The 19,393-nt window shown below is 36.0% G+C and overlaps 1 protein-coding gene across 7 annotated transcripts in view; it reads right to left on the reverse strand.

Moving 5' to 3' along the window:
* GFM2 (GTP dependent ribosome recycling factor mitochondrial GFM2) overlaps positions 1-19,393 on the reverse strand; it is a 65,403-nt gene that overhangs the window by 38,716 nt on the left and 7,294 nt on the right. For 4 of the 7 annotated variants that reach the window (XR_002647506.3, XM_089909020.1, XM_022594877.3 and 1 more), the window contains exons 3-13: positions 18,905-18,989; positions 16,831-16,888; positions 16,275-16,372; positions 12,275-12,400; positions 11,468-11,556; positions 6,793-6,881; positions 5,203-5,263; positions 4,749-4,928; positions 3,101-3,181; positions 1,635-1,783; positions 65-205 (exon numbers count right to left, since the gene is read on the reverse strand). Coding sequence is in view for 6 of the 7 variants with exons in the window: in XM_089909020.1 (XP_089765146.1) it covers positions 65-205; positions 1,635-1,783; positions 3,101-3,181; positions 4,749-4,928; positions 5,203-5,263; positions 6,793-6,881; positions 11,468-11,556; positions 12,275-12,400; positions 16,275-16,372; positions 16,831-16,888; positions 18,905-18,989 (1,157 nt within the window). In the remaining variant the exon portion in view is untranslated. Of the gene's footprint in view, positions 1-64; positions 206-1,634; positions 1,784-3,100; positions 3,182-4,748; positions 4,929-5,202; positions 5,264-6,792; positions 6,882-11,467; positions 11,557-12,274; positions 12,401-14,334; positions 14,581-16,133; positions 16,251-16,274; positions 16,373-16,830; positions 16,889-17,037; positions 17,072-18,904; positions 18,990-19,393 lie in introns of those variants that run through there. The other 3 variants (XM_089909021.1, XM_022594895.2, XM_022594905.2) reach the window with 3 other exon arrangements.

Below are 19,393 nucleotides of genomic sequence, written 5' to 3' on the forward strand. Positions count from 1 at the left end.
ATTAGTAAAAGTATATTTAAAGAAATGAGTGAAGTTTTAGAAAATAACCTAGGCTTCTACTTACGTGCAGTTTCCATTAATATTATGGATGGCCAATTGGCGTTTTATCATGCCTGAGTAAATGCGCAAAAATACCAGTGGGCCTCGCTGCTTGTCATGGAGAACTTTAAATGCCAGGGCACATAAGTCACCCTTATACCACTGCCTATAAAATTAAGGAGAAGTTCCAGAAAAGCCACTTTAAAATACACTTCCTATATATCAATACAGATCAGATCAGAATCACTGCATAAACCTAACCTTGATGTCCTCAAAAGATTCCTCATATCTTCCAGTTTAGCTACCAAGGCCAATTAAATAATGTATTATGTACCTCTCTTCCTCCACCGGACTAAATTATTCATTGGAGATCTTACCATTAATTCCTCAAAACCAAAAACAATGGATTCTTTTCCAAATATTACCTCTATTAGCAAATAATTCTTGCCTAGATTTCCCTCCTCAAAAAATATACCTAGGAACATCACACCACTTCTTAAAACCCCATACAGGGTAAACAAATAGGTACTTTCCAATTATTGCTTTCACTCTCTCCTCCTACTTTTCTTCAGCTGCATAGCCATATAAATCTACACTATAAACTTGAACTTGTTTACACTTACAGAATGATGTCCTTAAACTGGAGTTCATTACTAGGTTTCAGAAAGTTTGAATCCCTCTCAAATTGCCAAACTTTGCACATAGGTACATTTTTCTGAGGAAATATGGAAATATTTCTCCATATTTTCATTAGTTTCAAAGGAGTCCATGATTCAAAGTAGGTTAGACACTTCTATTATTGAATTTCTCTAATCTTATTCCTGTTCCCTCCAAATTTTAATTTTATTTAACAAATCCTTATATAGAGAGTTGATCATATACTAGGCACTGTTTTATGTGCTTTATAAATATTAGCTCATTTGATTCTTGTAACAATCCTATGAGATAAGTCCTATTCTCTGCATCTTATAGATGAGAGGTTAAAGCAATTTGGAAGACCTGAGATTTAAATCCAGGCAGTACACAGTCTATGCTCATCTCATATCACCATAATGCCTCTCCAGTTGAGGGATATGGAAAGTGACTCAGGTCCTAGTTAATAGGATCAAAGTTCACCTCTGTTTGCCATTTGGCACAAAACTCACTCAGATTTTAGAGGATTTATTACGAAGGACAAAGCTGTTAGTGACAAGAGGAAAAAACAATGGACCTTTCCTTACAGTTACAAAATATTATGAAAAATCTTGAAATCCAGAATATAAATGTATCTATAGAATATTTATCAAACATCCCCAGTATACTACTTTTTTTTTTTTAACTAAGATGGCAGAGTCAACACTTATACTTTTACACAGCAAAAAAGCCATAAATTCTTATTTAGCTCCATCTGTAAACACAGCAGGTTATAAGAGATGATGACAAATATCCCTTTCAAGTAAAAATTACTATGGCTCTATATTATGTTATTTAGAATAATATTCTTCACCAATGTTATTCAAAAACTGTGATTCAGCTACTCTCTGTGAAACATGACCTATCTGTCTACCTGTCTTTTCAAGGCTATACGATTTTAATCTATGCACTTGCATACTTACAGAAATTCATAGTTGCGTTCTTCAGGTGAAGGCAAGTACATAGTAATAGCATCTAACAAGGGCTGGACCCCTTTGTTTTTCAGGGCACTTCCACAAAGCACAGGCACTGCTGTCTGAGCCAGTGTTACTCTGTGTACTGCAGTTTGTAGCTGTAAAGCAGAGATATAAATGTTTTATGTGTAGTATTCTGGTCTCGACCAAAATATCCCAGAATTAGATGCCTTCCCTAACCAACCACGTAAAATATCACTCCTCAGCACACTTCCATCATTCTTTTTGGCCTCATTCTTCTTTATTTTTCATTGTAAATAACATTAATCACTACCTGGTATATTAGATATATATTTATTACTTTATTATCTGTCTCCCCAGTCACTAGAATGTAAAATCTATATAAGCATTATAGTAAGTCCCATAAAGATACTGTAAATCACAAGAAACTGGAAAAGTGCTTAAAATAAAGTAGATGCATAAAAATATTCCTTGAATAAGTGAATTAATATACTTGTGATTTAACCTCGATAGTCTCCTAGAGGAACTGGTTAGAAATTAGAAATATAAATGAGTTACAATTTCTTCAAATAAATTAAATCCATATTAAATAAAATCCAAAGGAAAATGAGGTATCAAAGTAGAAACAATTTTTAAAAGACCTCAAAAACCAAGAAAAGCTTAGGTGTGCTTGCAAGCTATTGATAAGAGAAACGGTGGGTTAATTTTAGATTGTAGGCTCTTTGAAAACAGAAATCATGTTATATGACTATAGGGCACAATAAACATCACATTTAAGCATTCGAATACTAAACAAGAAAAAAATTCAAACTTACAACATTTCATTCAAAAGAAAAGAAATAATTTTTTCCACCTCTAACTTCAAATGGCTCAAAATTAATCTACAGATCTTGTGTTTTTCTTTACTTCTTTTCATGAAAAATAACCAAGTGAATTTGCTGGGCTCATCTTGGAGCCCACTTAAAACACTACCACTTAAAAAACTTTTCATGGGGGAAGGTTCCTGGCAGAAAAAATAAAAAACGCCTTGAATAAATCTGTCATAATTCAAATACTACCAGTATTTTACTGGCCTATTCTCTGGTTTAATATATTTCAAAACAAAACCAAAAAAAGGGAAGACCTGGAATAAGTTTCCACTAACAATTAAAACAGATTCAGAAAAAATGTTCTGAGAAAAATGACCATTATAGTATCCGAAAGACCAGTAGATCAAAAAAAAAAATTCTATCTGTGATTTCCCTAATACTACTTAGTGAAATGATCACAATGAAGGGAAAAGCCTGCAGTAAATGAACAATGTCTTTTAATTTTTAACACTGTTCTCCTAATTTTTAAGTCCGCATTTTCTAATGATATGCAAAGTTGAAAAAAAAAAACCCACCTACAATAGAGTAATCAAACCACATCCAATTAGTAAAACTTGGTCAAAGTAAATGAATAATAAAATTTACCTTTTCAGCCGGTAGCAAATCAAAATTCTCACTAAATTCTCCTAAAACCAAGTCAGCAAATTCATCATCCAAATCTGCAACCTATAAAGAAAGGCTTTAGTTCTGTAACTCGCATTCATCATCACAACTACTAACTTAAGTCTACACACCATAAATATTCATTACCCAACTATTTCAAGACAGATACATGATCTAACTTATCCAGACCAAGGAACTCTTCACATCTTCTAAAGAGATAAAGAGTTTTTCTTTCAAAGGAAAGGAGATTGAAAATTGAAGATACGCTCTCATGAGTTTCCTAAACTCATGGGAAGCCAGAGCCAGACAGAGCACCTCAATGAAGTGTGCTACCTACTCAGTGCTCAAAAGAAATAAAAAGTCCACAGCTGATAGCCAATGATAATATATACAATGAACTGCTATTTTTAAATAGATTTGGGGGGGGTCTTAGTTCATAAAAAAAAGTTTCATTTGGTAATCCTCTAATATTTTGAATGTTCACCAGATCTCCAAGACATTCAAAGTAAAATGACTGAACTTGTTTATAATCCTTCACTGAGGGAATAAATTTAAGTTGAGGGGGTAGTGGTATAATTTCAATAATAAAGATGTAAAATTATCTAATTCGTGTTCATTTCATAATCATCTGCTTATATGACAGGAGAATTCAACTGACAATAAAATTAACAAAAGAGTTCCAAAAGTTTATAACAGTAAAAGGGAGCAAAACATTCAACCTTGGTGAGAAAAACACATTTTTAACAGCTAACTATAGCAGAAATGTACCCAACCATCTTTCCAAAAAGCAGCAAATATGATGATTAAGCATAGCTTCTGGAATCAAACTGTCTGGAAATGGCTCCACTACTTAAAAACTTGTTCAAAAAAACTTTGGTCAAGTTACATCACCTCTCTTTGTCTTGGTTACTCATGGAGATAATACTAGTACTTATCCTATGGTGATACTGGGAAGTTTAAATAACCAATTCCAATTATGCTTCCAGAATATATAGTAAGTATATAATAAGCATTGTTTTGATCGCGGTTCACCTTTAGAACACAGGAAGTTGATTCTAGTCCACACTAATCTTATTCTCTAATTCAAAAAAATTTTTTTAACTTTGATAAAATATAACAAACATAAAAGTACCACCTTAATCATTTCTAAGTGAATAGTTAGGAAGTAGTAAGTATATTCCACACCGTTGTAAAATTAATCTCTAGAACCTTTTCATGTCACAAAACTAAAACTCTATACCCATGAAACAACTCTTCCTCGTTCTCCCCTCCCCACAGCTCCTGGTAACTACCATTCTACTTCCTGTCTCTATAAAGTTGAGGACTCTAAATACTTCATGTATCTGTAAACTATGAAGTAAAGCAAATGAAAGATAAACACTGCAATCAAGATAGTGGTGACGGTGGGGTAGATGATTAGTGGAAGGGAGAGAGAAGCGCAGGGAGTAGCACAGGGAGAGTCAAGAGTATTGCTAATATTCTATTTCTTAAGTTGGGTGGCGATTACACTGGTGTGCACTGTATTATACTTTACATATTCCATATGTAATTTTAGATGAAATTTCACAATAAATATTTTTTAAAGTTTCTAAATATTTACGCAATTTTAAGCTCAAAGTATTTATTTTACTTGTTCAATTAAGGCATTCCTTGCTTCCGTTATCTCCTTCAGCAATTCAGGATCACTCATTTCCAAGAGGGGTTTTCTCTCAAAGTCTTTTCCATCATCTGAATTGGGATTCCAAAGAAGTTTTTCTTTACTTACTACATCCACCACTCCTTTGAAAGTTTTGCCTTCACCAATTGGTAACTATAAGTCAGAGTGAGATTAACATTTTATTAAATGATCATTAGAACTCAATTAGAATTGCACTGGTGATAGAATTTACCTTTCCCCACTCCCCCCCAAATGTCTCTTATCATTATTGCCATAATCTATACCTATTTTTATTTATATCCTAACTTCTTCCAAAAGGATTTGCGAAAGCTTCAAAAATGTATATAATATGCCACAATAAAATACGTTGATGAGGAAGCTGAGAAGGATCTGTTCATATTAATAAACCAAATATTAATCAACCAACCTGTAAAAGCAAAGGCTTTGCCTTCAACTTCTCTCTGATGCTTTCAACTGCATAGTTAAAACTGTAGAAAGTAAAATCATTTAAAATGTTAAGATACTTAAAACAGGATTTAAGAATGTACTCTAAAATTATAACCCTAAATTGTTCCTAACGTTTACCATTTAACAGTTTTCCACAGGACAACATCTTGTCTAATCTTTTAACATTAATTTCAGATAATAGTGACTGAGTATCTACCATAATTCTGCCACACAGGTATTTAGGGTATTATTATTGTGAGCTTCATTTAACTAAAGTTTGAGGTTAAGTGACTTGATCAAGGTCACACATAATAAACTGGAGTTAAGATTCAAATGCAAGATTTGTGATTACAAGTCAAAGATTCTTTCTTCTAACAACTATGTTTGTTATCACACGACTACCCACTTTCTTCCAAGAGCCAGCCTGTCTAATTTTTCTACACTTTTATCTTAGGCATTGTTCGTATCATATGCTATGCTGTTCACTTCTGTGCTAACACTAGGGTTGGCTACCTATGGAACACATGACACATCTTTGGCACGTGGGCTGATTCATACACACATGCAGATCATTCTGGTCCCAATGTCTTTAAGAAGCAGCCTACTATCCAGTCATCTCCCTCCCCATCATCACAGGTGCTGTCAGTCAGTATAGACAGTATTTCCCTCAACCTCAAGGAACTCCAAACAGAAAAGGGTCAGAACCTAAGCCTAGCACATTTTGAAGGTTGCTGTGCTTTTACTAATCAAGACAAAAGTCCTCTAAACCAGCAGCTTTAGAATGACTGTAGAGAGTTACAGAAATACAAAGCATACTGTGTGGTATCAGGAGAGACATGGTTTATGTTTTCTTATTGCCGCTCTCATACCACAGATCAGGATCTCTCCCTTTCACATTTCCCCAGTATCCTTTGATTCTTAATTCTTGCCCTTTCACATTTTCTCCAAATCCTTCATTATTCTTGACTGTCTGGATTCTGTTCTCAGAACAACGTATCCATTTTGGATTACCACTCTGTAAGTCTGCAGTATTACCACTACATCTCAGCATTAACTCTTTTGCCCTATACGCAGGTCTCAAAACATCTACATTCTCCTCTCCTAGTTTCCTTTCATTGAGAGCATTTTACCCATTAGCTAAAGAAAATCGGGGACAAGGAAGAACATCATTCTCTGAAGCAACTACAAGAAACAATTCTCTTCCCTCCCCCATTAGCAATGACAGGGAGCACCGTAACATTCAGCAATACACGGACTCGACCATACAGCTCTAAATAGAAGCAACGGATTCAGCAAGACATCACTCTGTCAGGAGCCTAGAAATCAGGATAAAGCCTCTCTACATTAGAATCAGAATGATTCATCACCTATCAGCTCTCTATTAATCCCACATTGTTACTTTACCTATGAATCAACTGCTCTGAAAATTTTTTTAAATGGGATTGAATTGGGATTCCATGGAATATTTATACCTTTTAGGGAACAGCTGTTTATAAATTTAAGTTATAGTGCATTAAAAGCTCAAATCATATTCTTACTTTGATAAGCCAAAGAAACACACGTTAAATACCTTGCTCCAATTTTGTCCATCTTGTTTAAAAAACAGATTCGAGGTATCTTGTGTTTATCAGCTTGCCTCCATACTGTAAGAGTTTGTGCCTAGAGCAAAGATAAGGAAAAAAACCCATATTTGACAAAAATAACTATGTTACTACACATGGAATAAGCATACCTAAGACTCTATTATAACATAGAATTGGGCCCTATTCTAGCATAGAATTAGCGCCATCGCACACATACCTCTAGACCCACTCTTATGCTATCAGGTTAAAACAGTTAAGAAAATGATCAAGCATGACTGAAGATTATGCTTCAAACTGAGAATACTTTGGGTGAGCTAGGTTGCAACACAAAGAGAATTAACAACTGGGAAGTACTGGGAGTCACAGAAAGAGGACTTAACCAAGAATTACAAGACCTACTTTTTGTTTGGCTCCACCTTACTTAGTAACGTCACACAATACTGAACTTATCAGTTTTCTGATCTGTGAAATATGGACTTTTGCCTTAATTAATTCAGACAGTTGTGATGTAAAAAGAACAAATAGGAATGTACTATAAAATGCTACTATGATAAAAATCGTGTATTTTTACTGTGAATGTTTGAACGTTCATATAAACTGAAAAGGATTTAAGGGGGGAAAAGGAAGCCAATACCTGTATTTCTAAGTTACAATTCTCATATGCTTTTCTATTTGGCTTTCTGGTTGTTGTTAAACAAGTAATTTTTAATATTTGGCTTCTTTTAATTCCACTTTCTGTACATGTTAAATATAAACAGTTTGCCTAGTACAGTCTAACAGCCCTGAAGCAGAGCATTAAAAGCCTAATGTGCTGACACTGTTAAAACAGAAGCCAGTTTGTCATTTGTTTTATTAGGTAAAATTGATATACAATAAAATACAGTTGACCCTTGAACAATATAGGGATTAGGGGCGCCAACCTCTGCAAAGTCAAAAACCACTTATAATTTTACAGTTGGCCCTCCCTATGTGCTATTCCGCAACTGCAGATTCAACCAACCATGGATTATATAGTTCTGAAGCCCGTATTTAGAGGAAAAAATCCACATATAAGTGAACCCATGAAGTTTAAACCCATGTTGTTCGAGGGTCAATACAGATTTTCAGTTTATAGTTCAATGAATTTTAATAAATGCATATACTTGTATAACTATTACCCCAATAAAAAGAACATATAGAACGTTAGAGATTTTTATGTCCCTCCCCCCATAGCAACCTGTTCTGATTTCTGCCACCATAGATTCATTCTGCCTATTATTGAACCTCATATAAATAGCATAGCTTCTTTCACCCAACATAATGTTTCCGACATTCATTCATGTTGTTGGGCATACTGGTTCAGTTTTACTGCTAAATTCCTTTGTATAAATGTACAAGTTTTTCTATCCACATGTGGAGCACTTGTGTTGTTTCTAATTTGGGACTATTATGAATTTAGCTGCTATAAACATTCTGAACAAATCTTTGGTGAACAAATGTTTTCATTCCCTTGGATAAAGATGGAGGAGTAGAATTGCTGGGCTATAGGACAAGTGTATATTTACCTTTATAAGAAACTGCCAAATAGTCTTCCAAAATGGTTATAATATTTTACAGTCCCACTAACAATGTATAAGAGTTCCAGTTACTCCACATCCTCAACCATGATTTGCTATCATTCTTTTTAATTGTAGCCATTCTTGTGGGTATGAAATGGTCTCTTCGTAATTTTAATTTGCATTTCCCTAATGACCAATGAGACTGAGCATCTTTTCATGTGCTCACTGGTCATTCACATGTCTTCTTTGGTGAAGTACCCATTCAAGTCCTTTGTCTTTTTTTTTTAATTGGGTTGTTAGTTTTTATTATTGATATGCAGTTCTTCATATATTCTGGATACAAGTCTTTGGTCATACACATGTACTGTGAAAATTTCAGCACATACTCCCTAAGACAATAATATTCTCTACATAATCAACTGTTATTGCACTCTGGAAGTTTAACATTCATATAATATTTTATCTAACATTATAAATTTTCTCACAGTCTAAGGTTTGCCTCTTTTTTTTAAGTTTCAAGCACCTAATTTTGAAGAGGTCCAATTAATCAACTTGTTTTTGTTTTATGCTTCTTGTGTCTTCTCCAAGAAATTGTTACCTACCACCCCCTCCACCCACGCCAAAGTTGTTAATACTTTATTTTCCCTCTAGAAGGTATACGGATTTAGCTTAACACTATGATCCACTCCAAACTAATTTTTATGTGGGGGTGGGGGGATATATACTATAAATTTCCCAAGAACTAAACATATTAAAAAATAAAACAACAATTCCTGTCACCCCACCTGCCAGCTGAAAGTCCATCTACTGTTTTAGCAAACAGTAGCCTCCTGTATCACAAATTCAGAAACTTCCTATTACAGCATATTTCAATCTTGTAAATAATGCAATCTGAATGATTAAGTGTCAAATTTATGTAAAGAAGTTATAATGACAGGAAGGATGCAACCATTAGGAAATGAAATGACTCAAAGAAATAGAAATAATAGGTGTATAATCAACCTCAGACATCAGTGTCAGGCTTTATATCAAGCAAATATCACTGTCTGTCAGGGGTCCTCAGGTGGGGCTTTCAATACAATAACTGTATTATTTCCCCTCGAACTAGTACAATAAGTATCCGCTTAGTCTTCACCTAAATTCACCAAATATTAACATGTTACACTTGCCTTTTTTCTCTCTCTATAAAACATTACGTGTCTGGTGGCTGGGAAAATGTGCCACTTGGAACTACTATAAAGAGCATGATTAACTGATGGTTCCAACTGTTACCCTTCTAGGTCTACCACCATGTATTCTCAAGGCGCACCTTCTTGGGGGCTGTTTCCAGCTAATGACTGAGCTCAGCAGAAGGACTAATGGAGGCCCATTCCCACAAGACATGGGTTCCTCTAACAGGTAACATTAGCTTGAGGACTCCCCATGAGCGAAGCCAAACCCTTTTGGAACTGTACTATGGCCTGAGACTCTTCCTGCCTAATCCCCCATCCTTCCCCCCTCCTTCACAGGTGTCAGCCTGCCCTGTGGTCTGAACGCCCTCTCCCACTTCCCTCTTTTCTCCCTTATTCTTCGCAGGTATTTCCCCCCCGATGAATCTCCTATACATCTAATCCCATCTTGGCATCTACTGATCAAAGTACCCAAACTAACACCATGTGTGTATGTGTGGGTGGATGGGAGCTGAACCATGAGAGCAAGTTGTAGACACCATGAGACTTTAATCCTAAATACTTCAGCATGCATTTCCTAAGAATAAGGACATTTTCCTACATAATCAATTACAAAGACCACATTCAGGAAAATTTAAGTTGACACAATACTTTAATATATATATATATTACATATTCAAATTTCTGATTTTCCCAGTGATGTCCTTTGTAACTTTTTCTTTTTGATCCAGGATTCAGCCAAAAAGGATATATTACATTTAGCTTTCCTGTCTCTTTAGAATCCTTTAATCTAGAACAATTCCACAGCTTCCCCCCAACCCCAATTGTTCGTTTTCCTTATGTTAAAACATTTTTTTTGAATTTCTGAAAAGCCTTGGCCAGTTGTTTTGCAGAATGTCTTTCAATTTAGATTTGTTTGTTTTCTCATGATTTGGGCCAAACATTTTTGCCAGGAATACAACATAGGTAATGTTGTATCCTTCTTAGTGCATCATATCAGGAGGCCCATGGTGTCAATTTGTCCCATTTTGGGGGATATTGATTTTGATCCCTTAATTAAGGTATCGCTTTTAGTCATTTTAAGATTAGAAGAACTAATGTGGGTTCTATATTCAAGATAAAGCCAATCTTGAGATTATAAAACAAATGGAGTACCAGCTAAAGAGAGCATAACTGACCCCAGTAGCAACAATTTTATTATAAACCCACTTTCAGGATTTATTCACGGAGTTATATATTAAGTTTTGGGAGAAAATCCTTCATGGGTCGCTCACATTTCTGCATGTTTTGTCAGGAGAGGCACTGACTGCCTTTATTCTGGACTATCTTTTCAAAAATGTTTGTATAGCAAACAGTTTAGAAAGATATTGTATCTCCCTTCAGAGCAAAAGGTAGGTTGGCTTGCAACCCTGGAAGATAATGTATCCCTTCAGAGCAAAGAGCAGGCACTTTTACTGGCCATTATAAAATACTTGCATTCTCTAAGCACAGGGTTCCACTGCAGCTGTCACCTGACTTACCTTTGTCACCCTATGGGAATTAGGGCTTGAGGAACCAACACAAGGAAATGCTGATACTCTGGATATTGCTATTTTGGTGATTAATAAAGTCCTTCATCCCTGACTCAGAAATCTTGTGTCTTCTGCCAGAATCCATAAAACTATGGCAGACGAACTTGTTAGCTTTAAAGTAAGAATCTCAGCCTCTTCACAGTTCTCAAAACTTTCATATTGCCTACAGAAAAGCAAACTTTACTTTCCCTTTTACTATGAAGTATATTATATGAGATCATATATAGATCATACCTCAATATTCAATTCCAAATTCCTTTAACCATAATTGGATTTATATGAGCTTACCAAATAAAGGGTTATAGTTAAATCAATCTGATGCATTCTACTTCTTTAAAAAATCATGCTGTTCTATCTTCACTTTACTTTGACAATATTTTTTACCTCTACACCAGCAGAGGCATCAAACACAGCCACTGCACCATCTAACACTCTTAGGCAGCGCTCAACTTCCAAGGTAAAGTCCACATGACCTAAGAAAAGGATGAGAAATGTAACACCTAAAATCTTTAAACCATCACCACCACCACCACCACCACCACCACGTGATCCAGCAATCCCAGTTTGGGTACATACCCAGAATAATTGAAAGGATAATCTCAAAGAGATATTTACGCCCCCATGTTCAGAACAGCACTATTCACAATAGCCAAGAGGCAGAAGCAACCCAAATATCCATCAATGGATGAATGGTGTGTGTGTGTGTGTATAAAATTTTGTATATATACAAAATGTGTTACTCCTGGGCAATGGAATACTACGCAACCTTAAAAAGGAAGGAAATCCTGTCACAGGCTACAACATGGATGAACCCTGAAAAATTTTGCTAAGTGAAATAAGGCAGTCACAAAAGGACAAATAGAGTACGATTCTACTTATAAGAGGTATCTAAAGAAGTCAATCTCATAGATCTACAAAGTAGAATGGTGGTTACCAGGATTTAGGGGAGAGGACAAAGAAGAAAAGTCGTCTTATGGGTACAGAGTTTCAGTTCAACAAAATGAAAAAGTTCTGGAGATCTATTTCACAATAATGCGAACATACTTAACACTACTGAACTGTACACTTGTTAAGACAGTAAATTTTATGATATATATATTTTTTACCACAATTTAAAAAAACCCACACATACACAAACAGAAAAGCCTCGAAAAAATGCAGCACCTCTGCATTGCTGAAACAGCACTATACCTGGTGTATCAATTAGATTGATTCTATACCCCTTCCAATCGAACGTAACAGCAGCTGACTGAATAGTTATGCCTCGTTCTCGCTCTTGAGCCATGAAATCTGTCACCGTGTCTCCGTCATCAACATCTAACCAGGAAAAAAATGACATAGTTAGGCTTAAAAGTATATTTTATAGGTCTTTGATATCTGCCTGACATAGTTTAAGAAAAACTGTTCATAAAATATTAAGTTTAATATTTAGAGCCCTTAATCATTCTCTAAATAAATCGTCATTCTAGAAAAAGATTTTTCAGATGAGTAATTTTTCCATAAAAATAATTTTTCTGTAATAACTAAGATTAAACTCTTTTACTATTTTAATTTTACTGAACCATATACGTCTTCCGTTTTTTTTTCTAGTTTAACTTTCATTATCCCGTCCTTATCTGATGTTCCTCACACCTGATCCCTTGACAGGAGGCAGAGTAATGCCCTAAGAGCAGACAGACCAAATTTAAATCCCAACTTTATCACTTCTCTACAATCTTGAGCAAGTTACTTAACCTAGTTTTTAAAATATGGCTAATAAAGCCAACCTTGCTGGATTCTTATAAGAATGAAATGAGACTATATATATAAAGTACCTAGCTCAGTAAATGGTAGCTACATGGAATAAGGTAGAGACAAAATTCCTCCAAAGTTAAATCATCTTTTACAAACCTTTCTCATTACTAAATTTTCCTTTTAGGATTTATTTATACAAACGTAAAGTCTCCTATAGTATAAAGTCATGGATAAAATTTATCCTGACTACCAAAAAGGTCACTCAAATTACTCTGCAGGGCTTCCCTGGTGGCGCAGTGGTTGAGAGTCCGCCTGCCGATGCAGGGGACACGGGTTCGTGCCCCGGTCCGGGAAGATCCCACATGCCGCGGAGCGGCTGGGCCCGTGAGCCATGGCCGCTGAGCCTGTGTTTCCGGAGCCTATGCTCTGCAACAGGAGAGGCCACACAGTGAGAGGCCCGTGTACCGCAAAAAAAAAAAAATTACTCTGCAGTAAAATTCTTGAGTTATGCATTTTACTCTTATTCAGTAAAAGAAATGACAAAGAGCTGATCTTTACCAATCAAAATTCAAGTTATCATGGCCTTATACTACCACTGCTTATGTCAGCATTAAACCTCTAAAATGCTAGCTAGTTACTCCATATCATTTTTGTGTGTGTATATGTGTGTATAAATATACATACACACACAAATGCACCAACAGAGGGGAAAACAGCAAGAAAAATGTATCTGTTAGCAACTCCAAATATCAGTGTTAAAGAACTGTAGCAGTATTGTCAGTTATTCACAATATAACTAAACGAGAAAACAAGCATCATTAAGAAGACAAAGACCAAATAACTAACCAGAGGTTCTAAATAAGGCAGTAAGTTTCTAAGACACTCAAAAAATAAAAATTTGCACAAAGATAAAGATCTTTATTTCCTATTATTATTATTATTTTTTAAATATAAATTATTTATTTATTTATTGGCTGTGTTGGGTATTCATAGCTGCGCGTGGGCTTTCTCTAGTTGCGGTGAGCGGGGGCTACTCTTCGTTGTGGTGCACAGACTTCTAATAGAAGTCCTCCTATTATTTCTTTATGATTACACATATGGCTAATAAAATCAACCTTGGATCAACAAATTCTGCCACAATTTGGATAGTTTCTAGGCCTCTGGCCTGAACCAGAAAAGAAACTCAAAACATATCTAGTTCATGTGTGTGTGTGTGTGTGTGTGTGTGTGTGTGTACATGTGTGTATATATATGTATCTAATATATTCCTAGAGTAGTCAGATTCATAGAAAAAGAAAGTATAAGGGTGGTTTCCAGGGGCTGGGCAGAGGGGGCAATGGGGAGTTGTTGTTCGATGGACATATAGTTTGCGCTTTACAAGATGAAAAAGTTCTGTAGAATAGTTGCAAACAATGTGAATATACTCAACACTACTGAACTGTACACTTAGAAATGGTTAAGATGGTAAATTTTATGTTATGTGTTTTTTTTACCACAATTAAAAAATAACTGTTTACTTGAAAATTGCCTGCGTCCACCTCATCTGGAACCTCGACTCAAGGATACACTCAGGGGGGCTTCCCTGGTGGCGCAGCGGCTGAGAGTCCGCCTGCCGATGCAGGGGACGCGGGTTCATGCCCCGGTCCGGGAAGATCCCACATGCCGTGGAGGGGCTGGGCCCGTGAGCCATGGCCGCTGGGCCTGCGCGTCCGGAGCCTGTGCTCTGCAGCGGGAGAGGCCACAACAGTGAGAGGCCCGCGTACCTCAAAAAATAAAAATAAAAATAAATAAAAATAAAATAAAAAGGATACACTCAGGGAATATGAGGGAAGGATTCTAATCAGATTCGTGATACAAAAGAGGAAGCCTAACAATGTTCAGTGTTTTGCTGTCTGTTATTTCCCCGTTTACACAGCAATAAATTCTATGAGAAATTCATGTGCTTATACATTTAGGAACCTATCATCATGAAGATTCTAATCGTGAGTGGTTTTCTCCTCTATAAACATTAGGTCTCAGCCAATTCCAAGGGTCTAGAGAAATAGGTCTCAATAGAGCACATTTCAAAATCACTGAGGAGCTTTTGAAAAGGACATTAATTTCTACTTCTGGTATTCTGGACCTGACGACCTCCATGTCACATTTCAAAACAAACTGTTTCACCAGAGATAAAGAAAGGCACTTCATAATGATAAAAGGGTTGATTCATCAGAGAAATATAACAATCATAAGTGTGTGTGAGTCAAATACAAGTTTCAAAATACGTGATGCAAAAATACAGACATCCAGGCCATACCCAGACATGCTGAATCTTAGTTTTCAGAGTGGAGCTAGGACACTGTTACTTAAAAACAAAACAAAACAAAACAAAATCTTTAAAAGATACATGGGCATTAAATGTGCATGCCTGGTCAAGAACCACAGTTTTGGGACTTCCCTGGTGGTGCAGTGGTTAAGACTCCATGCTCCCAATGCAGGGGGCCCGGGTTCAAACCCTGGTCAGGGAACTAGATCCCACATGCATGCTGCAACTAAGAGTTTGCATGCCACAACTAAAGGAGCCGGTGAGCCGCAACTAAGGAGCCCTCAAGCTTCAACTAAGGAGCTCGTCTACCGCAACTAAGACCCAGCACAACCAAATAAATAATAAATAAAATTAAAAAAAAAAAGAACCACACTTTTTGACATACTATAATAAAAAAGTAAATTCAAAACTTAGGTAAATTATACTACTACTGGGGGTTAAGGATTAACGAACTCCTTTCTTGTTCTGCATGGGAATTTGACCTCTGGTTAACTTTCTGGCTCTCTTCTCCTAGAGCCCAGAAAACAAGTATGCCAACTGCATTGCTAGGCAACACACTTATGGAAAAAATAATTTCCGATTGGTAAACTACATCTGACATGGGAAGAATAAATAATGAATTATAAATACCTGCTGAAGAGACATAGCTTTAGGCTTCCCTGAGTGGGGTATGGCATGCCCCTTGTGGGAAACCAGGAAGATGACCCACGGAGCTGTAACAAGAGATGCTTGTTCCTATGGGGCATGAGTTTTCTAAGCTAGGGTGGCTCCTGTGAATCTTGTTACCTTGCAACTAAGCTACCGCTTTTGGGTGGCCAAAGAGGACAGTTCCCACACAGCTATGTGGACTGCTCTAAGAACTTCTATAGAAAGAAACATCTATTGCTGGTAAGCTATGTTTCCTGTCTCACAGCCTTCTGAGTAGACCAGTGCCAACTATAGCCCAAGATAGTATTGTGAGTCTGATTGTTTAATTGAACCTAAAAAGACCCTTTGGAGTACTGTAACTACCTTAACTTTATGCTGTGGTTTAGACAGCAGTGCCTCCATGCCATACTCAAGGTCTCTAGGTTGACTTCTTAATCAAAATATTTTCCATTGATGTTTTTTTCTAATGGGGGGGGCAGGGTGAGAGGAGGAATCCATTCTAACCTCCCAGTGATCTTGTGTATCCAGAATAATACAATATTCTTTCTGTGGTGGTAGTTTTTCCCGCATCAATATGAGCCATAATTCCAATATTACGGATTCTGTTTAAAAGGGGAAAAATTAAAAAAAGACGTGTATTATAAGGTGGACATTACTAAAATTGTAAAACCAAAATATCTATGCTGCACAAATTTCAAAGCTGGTTGGTATTTCAACAATTTATATAATGGTGTAAAAACTAGAAAAATGGAAAACATATCACTATCACATTACTCTGACAAAACAGCTAAGTAACAAAAGAGCTAACTACAATTTTGTGACTATCTTATATTTATTTCTATGAAAAGTGTGCTGTTGCTACATTAAAAATTTTTAGCATTGAATTGAGACAAGAAAATAGCTTTTAAGATACATACCAATATCTATTTATAGTTAATTAGCTAGGGCAGGAAGTTACAGAAATTAGAGCATTCACTAAATGCTGAATTAAGCCTGTGTGCAAAACCTGTAACTTTTCATGGCAGCCTATGGAAAAGACAATATCAATGACCGTACTTACTTAGCAATAGGAGGATTGATGATGGAATGAAGGGACTTGATATCATTTCCTATTAAACCTAATGGAAAGAGAGTTAAAATTGAACTGTTAAATTCAAAGAAAATTTCCTTTAATTTATAAATGAAAGAATTTTAAGCAAATAGTAAAATTACTATTAAAGTAAATCCAATTAAAGTAAAATTCAAGCTAAATATAACACTCATTTACCTAAAATTTATTTTCTTGCAATCTCTAAAAAAACCTGTGGATGACAATAAAACAAGATAAAGTTTTTAAACATCAATTTCTAGATTATATCCTTAGAAAAATATAGATTTACCCCAATCTCTGCCACCTGCTACAATTCTATAATAGAATTCTATAATAAATAGAATTTCAAAAGTAGAATGTTCATAACAATAATCTTCAGACACTAGTAGATCTTGAACCAAAAAAAAAAAAAAAAAAAGCACAGTCCTGTAAACCTGCATTGTCAAGGCTTGAAGAGCAAAGAGTGATACTCATATCAGCTGATAATGAGTTTTTGTACAGCTTGAAACCTACCTTCCCTCAGCAATTCCAAGGACATGATACCTATAAAGACAGCCTGGGAGGTATCACTGAATAGAAGCTATAATAATCTAATACTTGTAAAAGGCCAACTTGTAAAAACTAACAGTATTTCTGGAAAAAAAAAGTCCATAATGACTTACTCCATGCTTACCATTTATTCTATTAATACTAAAGAAACAATGAAGTTACATTTATAAATTTAATTTATACCTTCCTGCTATTTAAACCAGTTCTCCCAAATTTCTATAATAAATTATGATGACTTCTATTACATTTTGAAAAACTGATGGCAGTTTGAAGACTGAAAGATAATCTATACTGCTATAGATAAATTTGTACGGGCAAAATATAGAAACCCAGATATACACCAATAATGCAGAACATTAAATTCACATGCCTTTAACAAGTCACACAGCCAACTGGTATTTTTACTCCATTATTCTCACATGACAAAGATGGTAATGAGAACAGCTACAGAATGAAGCTACAGGTGACCCCTGAACAACACAGGTTTGAAGTGTGTGGGCCCACTTATCCAAGGATCTTTTTCAATACATGCATGCTACAGTACACGATTTGCAGCTGGTTGAATCTGCACATGGAACTGCAGATGCAGTGGGCTGACTACAGTTATATGTGATTTTCAACTGTTTGAGGGGTCAGCACCTGTAACCCCCTCATTGTTCAAGGGTCAACGGTAGTTTCACTAAGTCTCCCACATGCTTGCTTACTTCAAACACAAGAAGCACATTCAGAATTACAGTACAATTGACCTTTGAACGACCTGAAGGTTAGAAGTGCCAACCGCTCTGCAGTCAAAAATCCAACTATAACTTCACAGCCTGCCCTGTGCACACATCGTTCCTCTGTATCCTCAGTTCTGCATGGGCAGATTCAACCAACCGTGGATCATGTAGTACTGCAGTACCCATTTAGTGAAAAAATTCTGCATATAAGTGGACTCTTACATGGTTGAACTTATATCGAAGTTCAAATCTGTGTTCAAGGGGCAACTGCAGCCAGTTCCTCAGCCTTCAGGCTTTTAATAGCCATATTACCTAACCTAATCTATCCCAGATAAATATTAAACCAAACTACTCTTAAGAACACTCAAAATAAATTATCCTGTTAAACCTCTATTAACAGAAAATACTTTTGTATAAAAACCAGAAATGAACTAGGAAAATCAACAGTTTACAGCAAGAGCACTCTACAAGTAGACTCACTGCTAAACCTCTGAGCCGACCCTTTCCTTTGCTCAGCTCATGAGGATGGACAGCAGATGAGGAACATAAGTCTACTGGTACTACCTCCTAGCATCTATCAGAATACTCCAACTCCTAATACTCTCAAGGAAAGAGCCAAGAAGTAAAAGGGAGCCACTGTTTTCAAAATGGTTGGAGACCCCTAATAAGGGAGAAGATTGCAAATGAGAGAGAGAGAAAGAGAGAGAGAGACAGAGAGAAAAGGGAGAAAGCAAGCAAGCAGTTTAAGTAAAATGAGAAGAATCTAACATTTGTACCTGGTAGGGAACTGTAATTTCTTCCAAGAAGCACATGTAGCCTTAATCTTTTTAGACTTGCCCTTATTTTTGAGGAACACATATTCTAGTGAGGAGAAAAAGAAACAACGTTAATTTTATTTTAGCATAACTCACTAATGTAGTTTTAACATCATAATTGTGCTTTGAATCTCCATATAGTAGTCTCAATTTATTAACTCCAATTCTTTTAAAAAGTGACAACACAAAATTACACTACAATAAAAAATAAGGATAAAATTAATACTGCTTGCTCTTTTGAGCTGACCTTAGATGATGGCTCTCCTAGACATGCAGCATTAGCATCACAGGGATCTTATTTGGAAGACAAATTCTCAGGACCCACTCCAGAGAAGAGAATCAGAAACTCTAGGGATAGCGTCCAACAATGTGTTTTAACAAGCCCTCCAGGTGATTCTGATAGCTGCCGTTTGAGAACGACCCTAAAGTTTCCAGAGAGCCAGAAAGGTT

This window comes from Delphinapterus leucas, chromosome 3, assembly GCF_059928025.1.
Source record: "Delphinapterus leucas isolate spDelLeu-1000000601 "Yukka" chromosome 3, BTC_Dleu_Yukka2, whole genome shotgun sequence".
Classification (NCBI taxonomy): domain Eukaryota; kingdom Metazoa; phylum Chordata; class Mammalia; order Artiodactyla; family Monodontidae; genus Delphinapterus; species Delphinapterus leucas.